A 7,157-nucleotide genomic window follows, 5' to 3' on the forward strand; every position below is an offset into this window, starting at 1 on the left:
CTTCCTGTTTACTAAACTGCTCTTCAGCAACTGGAGTCCGCTTTAAGCGCAGCTAGAAGCGACTAAACCGCAGCACAATAGCAGTACTATACAGAGAACACTCTCACTTTAAACAAATTGTACCTAGAACGGCCTCTGGCCAAAGTCTTACATAGTCACTGACTGCAGATAGACTCTAATGGAATAATAATAATAATAATAATAATACGAGCTGCTCGAGAATCGTTCCTTCTTTGCGTTGATTTCACGCAAGTAATAAGCAGTGAAAACTCTTTTGCTCAGCACCTGTTGGTCTTGCGAAGCGCGCTACTATTTGATTAATTGTAATCCAAACTTTTACGTATTAGGAGGAGCTTCTGGCTAGTGGGGCTATGGTAGGGTCTGATGGCGCACACCGAGGAGATCAATGGTTCTCTGCGCGTTGATAGGGACTAGTCCTACTTCCTCAAAAGTCCTCATGTATTTTCCAGACGTGAACACTGCGAGAAAAGCGTCTCGAAAGACTTCTAGAGGTACTCCACAATTCTGAATGGTCTCACGTACGGGCTGAAGCCATGGGTCAATACCCTGTGGGTCTTCCTGCGCTGCTCTCTGGTGGGCCTTTGCTCGATTTGCTTTCAAGTTAGCTGCAGGCTGTACTAACTACTCAATGCAACTTCCTCTTACAATCTTCCCACTATGCGTTGGTGGTTCGTCTGCCATATCTGCCACCTTACAGAGCTAGGACGCAAAGCCTCACGTATCTAGACGAAGAATATGCCGTAAAGTCGCCTGATTTTCGATTACAGCAAGACTTTGGTAGTTTGCCTGTGTTCAGTATTGAAACTTAAAACCACGCATTCGACCAAGGAGCGGTTGATTTCGCAACAACGTTAAAACTTGTGGTAACGCGTCGTACACTCTTATATTAACCTAAGGCATAGGATTGAGAATCAAGAAAGATTCTGCCGTCTGGCTAAGTTAGCATCCCTTACTATTGTTGAGTTATTCTAGTTTGTACGTGATGTTCGCAATGCCAAGAAGAAGTAGCCATTTCGGTGGTCAAACACGTTAGGTAAGATACGTACTAAAATGATATTTGTCTACTCATCAGCATACTGCTGACAGAGAAATGTAGGCAGAAGGGGGTTTTGTGTTTTGGAAAGTAAACACGTTACGCATACGCGTATAAGCGTGCACGTACATGTAAGACACAGAGAGGAGGTTGAGTAGACGCGGGATTGAGAAAGTTTACGAGGTAGAGTGGTGAATTTGTAGGGGCAGGTCAAACACTTTGAAGAATCTAACTCTAGTTCCTAGAAGAGACGCAATTCTGTTAGCATAACGTGCAGCATACGTATGTAACTAAACACTTCGTGTAAAGGGAAATGAAGGCGTCACCATTCCTACCACACAGGAACTTCATAATCTCGATTTATTATACTAAGAACTAGCGAAACACGCATAGCACCATGTCATTCTGCTATCTAAATGCATTATCAAATTTGCTAGTTACGTGGAACAATCCTTCTAGCACATCGGAAATACCACTCCACTAGTAGAAGTCGCCATGTGAGTACATATGAGTAGAATCCTATGCCAACAATAGCGTTCGCCTACAAATGGAAGTGTCGCAATACCGTCCGCAAAGCGCCAATGATTGAGGGGCTTCCAAAACAGTACACGCACAATGCCCGTCACCACGGGAACTCCAACCATGTGGCACAGGTTCTAAGAAACAATTATACATTGTCCGGACAGAGCACTCCGCTGCCAATTTCCTATTAGCCATAGATCTTTTCACTGTGGAAAACCGCGCTACAATTCTAGACAACGACTCTAGCAGCCTGATCGGTTCGTGAAACTCTCTTGACGTAACCATACTGTCCATGCAGAGGGCGAGAAATAAGAAGAGAAAATTCTCTACTCTATGTATGGGTGGAGTAGTTAGTAGATTCCTTCTTTCTTTGTTTATAGGCCGTTCTATATATCGTAAAGCATCGTTTGGTAGTATTGGTAGTGGAGGAATAGCTTGGTTACTGCTTCGAGAAACTTCTTCATGCTCTGGAGAATCGAAGTATTATGCTGTACGCACACGATATTATCACGCCTAGATACTCTTAACCTTAGAGTGTTGGGTACAGAAGCGGTAGAGCTAGTGTTTGCCAATGGGTCGTAGAAAGGCCGGTGTAGCTGTAAGACGGTATCGAGAGCGGCGGACTTCTTCGGCCATTTCAACTGCTAACGCGGGCGACGGAGGGAAACTAGCAATCTCAAATTGAGAGAGCTATTGTATAAACATTCCTATAGCCTGTAATAGAGCTAAAAAGAGGTGCAGCTTTACCTACTTTTGAATTTTGCTACGTTATTTAGGGTTGTATAGAGCTTAAATATAGTACTATTTTTATAGTTATCTTATAATAGTAGTTATAGCTTCTCTAGCTTTTCTAGCTTTTCTAGCTTTTTAGCATTTTAGCTTCTCTAGTGTTTTAGCTATTTTAGCATTTATAATATAATAAATGCTTAGTATTACTAACTTAAAATAGAGATTCTTAATATCTTAATAATTCCTCAATAAGTAATAGTAGGGCTTTTTAAAGCTAATTAAAGTTAATTCTACTAATAAAGTCTTATAACTATTTTAAGCTTCTATAGGAAAATAATAACTAAGCTAACACGTGACTAATTTTGATATGTAGCTAAAGCTGCAACAAGAGTACTCTCCTCCATGATCAAAAGTATTTGTAGAGATTTGTGGCTCGTAGACCACGATGTTCGTCCAGACATCCAGTATGAGACTTTGACACCTGCCAAGCATTCGCACACTCGTGGATAGAGGAGAACACGCTAGTGCGCAAATCAGTAACAGCATTCTGTATCCGAGATTCGAGAGGCGCGTCTAAATCGCGGGTTGTCGCGTTCATTGTCGAGGGACACGAAGTGTATCAAGGGAGGTCGGGAACTCATGTCCCGCTTCCCCGTGATCTACGTTATGCAAAGTTTATGTAACGATTCCGGCTCCTAGCTGAATTTTGCCAGAATGACATTCCATCGCAGCGTGAGGACTTTCGTTACTTTGATGCGGCGAAGAGTTCCAGGACAGCAGGCTGTCCCAAATCGACCGGGAAGACAAAGTATGATGTCAAGATGGAGATGGAACATATTGCCGATAGCAGTATATAGGCAAAATTACACCCTGTAGTCAAACTCAATCCGATTTCCGGCAACTTTGGAAAACGAAATGCCTGAAGGCGTTGGAGAAACGAAGCTTGTAATAGATGCGAGACGTCGCTTAGTGCCAATGCAGTATTGATGGAGGTATACTCTACAGATAAAATGATCGTAATTAGAATACTCCTGGATGAATCAAATCGAAAACCAGAGGAGGGAGATGGACGATGCGCTCTGTACAGAACGCGTCCTTGTTCAGGCTTGAATGGAAGCATATCACACTCGAACAAGTGGAACTTTCTCAAAGCTCGTACTAAACATATAACTCCAACCCTTGGTCATAACGCGATGGATGACTAGTGTGAATCGGCCCCTTCAAAGCGAACACGTCATTGTATAGATTTATTATGGGGCGGATTGTCTTCGGTGATTCCTACGAGATTACATGATTGGGTGATTGCTCGGGCATTGCGGAAGTTCACAATAGCTCCGTACGTATCCCCATATGACTCGATGGTCCTCTATGCGTACCAGGGTAACTCTCCCTGAGTCGGACTCCGACCGCTATCTCCCAGGTAAGTATCTCCAAGTCTCGCTTGTCTCCTCCAATCGGGTTTCGGGTTTGCGCTCTTTTGGAAACCCGCATCCACGACCGAGTATCTCCGTACTAAGTCCGAAGGTACCAGGCCGACCATACACATGTCGTTTGCCGTGATCCCAAATTTAACAACAGCTTTGTTCTCACAGAGTTCCTACGCTACTTTCACGCTCTGCCTATCTCATCTTTAATTACACCTAGCAGAAAATCTTGATAATGCAGACCACGAACGTAGCATCAGGTCCTCCGACAGAGGGTCTTGCTACCGTTCTGACTACAGAGCACGAAGAATCTAGTAATACAAGCCTGACGACAGCCAGCCATACTCACAATGAGAAGGATCGAGACGAGGACCTCCCACAAAAGGAAGGCTCTGCTCAAGTAGAGCAGGAAGAAGCACCTGCAACAGGAGCGATCCCTGTGCCTAGAGCACAGCGGCGTGGACTTTGGGCCAATTTATCGATTATCCCTGAGGTTGAGGAGCCATCAAAATACTCAGCGGGGAAGAAGTGGGCGATGACCATCATTGTTGCATTGGCGGCTGCGACTAGCTCCACTGGTTCTGCCATCTTTTATCGTGGGTCGAGCAGCGCATCTCAGTCCTTAAAGCGTACAGTACTGACATTTTTTGCAGCTGCTCTGCGTCCAGTTGCTGACGACTTGCACACCTCACAAACTGTAATCAACTTATCATTGGCCTTCTACCTGTTCATAATGGCGATCACGCCTATGTGGTGGTTCGTGCTGCATCCAACATAACGCAATAAGCTATACGAGACTGACGCTCTCAACAGGTCTTCTTGGTCAGAAACTCTAGGACGGCGGACAGTCTACATCAGTTCGTTCCTGCTTTTCGTCATATTCTCGGCCATCAGTGCTGTCAGCGTCAACATCGAAATGCTTATTCTCTTCCGAATTCTCACTGGTGGCGCTGCGGGTGCTGTGCAAACTGTCGGCTCAGGAACAGTTTCTGATCTTTGGGAACCCAGAAAGCGAGGCAAAGCGATGGGAATATTCTTCTTGGGTCCCCTCTGCGGACCAGGTATTGCGCCTATCATTGGCGGTATCTTGACCCAAACGCTCGGTTGGCGAAGCACGCTCTGGGCGCTTTGCATTTTTGGCGGTGTCCTGTTGCTTTCTATCATACTTCTGCTCCCCGAGACTGTTGCGAGACGCACACCAGAGAAAAAGAGCCCCATGGCACGCTTCATTGATCCAATCAAGACTCTCGGCCTACTCCAACACCCTCCTGTGCTGGTAACGGTTTTCTCTGGCGGCCTGAGTTTTGCTGCACTCTATATCATCAACATCGCGATCCAGTCAGATTATAGCTCGGCCCCGTACAATTTCGATGAGATCATCGTCGGCTTGCTCTATATAGCTCCGATGCTGGGTTACGCCGTTGCTTCGCAAACCGGCGGACGTTGGATCGACTACCTTATGGCTCGTGGTGCGCAGCGAGCGAGTCGCTACGATGCTGAAGGCAAACTAATTTATCTACCCGAAGATCGCATGCAAGAGAATATGTGGATTGCAGCCTCTCTCTATCCTGGCGCTATGATTTGGTATGGCTGGGTCACTGAATATGGTGTCCATTGGATCGTCTCTTGCATTGCGAACTTTTTCTTCGGTATTGGCGCTATGCTCGTTTTCGGCGCTGTCACAACTATGCTAACGGAGTTCACACCTAAGAGGGCTTCGGCTGGCGTGGCCTTGAACAACTGTGTCCGACAAGTCTTGGCCACTATTGCGACAGTGGTTGTTCAGCCGTTGATCAACGCCATCGGCACGGGATGGATGTGCACTATGATTGCCCTGTTTTGTTGGGTTACCGGCAATGCAGCTATTTATATGCTGAAAAGGAACGGACCTCAGTGGAGAGAGAAAATGGAAAAAAAGCTGGATGCTACTAAGAAACAGGAGAAATGAGTGACCCCAGTCCCTTCTTAAGAGGTATGTCTAGTCCAAGTCCCAAGCACAAAAGTAACACTGTGCTGGCCATGACCATACTAATAATCCAAGTATAAACCAATTACAATTCCATAAGTCGACTCTTCTTTGCGTTTTTCAAGGTCATTAACGGTAAGTCTGTATCTATCAGTGTTATGTGCCTATCTAACTCTACCAAGTCGAATATCACCACAATGGCGGATGAGAATAGGAAGCAGTGCTCAAATTGCGTAGTAATTGTTTCGGAACAGTTTTATACCATACTACACACCTAAAACGGAAGAGATGCATGTATCAGATATGCTTGTTCGTACAAAGCAGTCTAGTAAATCATAATATAAGAGATACAAGTGGCCGTTAATCTACTCATATGTATTTCCTTGCCTTATTTGATCTAGCTATCGAAGTTTTCCCACTTTAGTCAACTAAACTAATTGCCCTTTGTCATCACACTTATTGTAAGACCTTGCAGGTTCCATAGTGGGGAAGCGCTCTATTATTATTATTATTATTCTAGTTTAACGTCCTTTTTCAGCCTGAAGGGCTATATAAGACGTGTAGGGTTTTTAGGCCTGCAAGTATCTAAGTAGGTTATTTCTAGCTACGATATTTAGGAGGGGTTTTAACTAGATAAAGGTGAGGCTTGTAGCCTATTATTTAGTAGGTAGGGGTGAGATAGGGTGGGGGAGGTGTATGGCTACCTGTTACAGGTATTACTCCTCGTTTTCTGTGTTTCCCTTGTACCAGGCTTGTGTTCTAGCCTTTGTTTCTTAAATAAAGGTAATAGTTGCTTCTATACCCTCTTTTGTTTAAAAGAGGATAGGTAGTAATAGATCGCCTTCGCAGGCTTCTCTTAGTCCTTTTCTTTCCTCTCTATATAGATTACATCTAAATAGAATATAAGGTAGGTCTTGTATAGACCTATAGTTGCAGGGGCAACTATTAGAATCTACTTTCCCTCTCTTATATAGGTAGTCCCTTAGGTAATAGTGCCCTAGTTTAAGTTAGTAGAAAGCGCTAGAAATCTCTCTTCTAGTATTGCTAGGAATAGCGATTTGCTTTCTTATCTTCTACTTGTATTTTGCTGCGTACGTATGTGGATTTTTGCTAGTAGCTTTTTTCCTATACTGTTCAAGTTAGCTTAGCCATTCTCTCTCTCCTAGCTGCTTAATTCGCGAGCTAGTAATAGCTAGGCTAGTTTTGCTAGTAGAAGGAGGGTCTAGCTTAGTAGCTTCTTTAGCTAGGGCGTCTGCTTTTTCGTTCCTAGGGATATCTTGGTGGCCTGGTACCCAGTAGAGGCTAGGGCGTATACCTATCTCCTCTAGTTTCTTTGTTGCCTTTATACATCTAATTTGCCATTCTTGGCCTGGATTATTAGAAGCAGTCTTTAACCTAAGTAGAGCAGCTTAATTATCTGCATAGATTTTTATATCTAAACAGTTCTCTGCTAGCTCTATTG

The 7,157-nt window shown here is 44.2% G+C and overlaps 1 protein-coding gene across 1 annotated transcript; it reads left to right on the forward strand.

Annotated features, from left to right (window-relative positions):
- Nucleotides 1–4,079: 4,079 nt before the first annotated feature.
- SETTUDRAFT_155053 (uncharacterized protein) lies at nt 4,080–5,677 on the forward strand (the record flags this gene model as incomplete). The annotated part of the gene is made up of 4 exons (XM_008029687.1): nt 4,080–4,129; nt 4,177–4,325; nt 4,383–4,485; nt 4,543–5,677. The coding sequence occupies 4 exons, from the start codon at nt 4,080–4,082 to the stop codon at nt 5,675–5,677; spliced, it is 1,437 nt and encodes a 478-aa protein (XP_008027878.1).
- Nucleotides 5,678–7,157: the final 1,480 nt, after the last annotated feature.

This window comes from Exserohilum turcica (assembly GCF_000359705.1).
Source record: "Exserohilum turcica Et28A unplaced genomic scaffold SETTUscaffold_3, whole genome shotgun sequence".
NCBI classification, from domain to species: domain Eukaryota; kingdom Fungi; phylum Ascomycota; class Dothideomycetes; order Pleosporales; family Pleosporaceae; genus Exserohilum; species Exserohilum turcicum.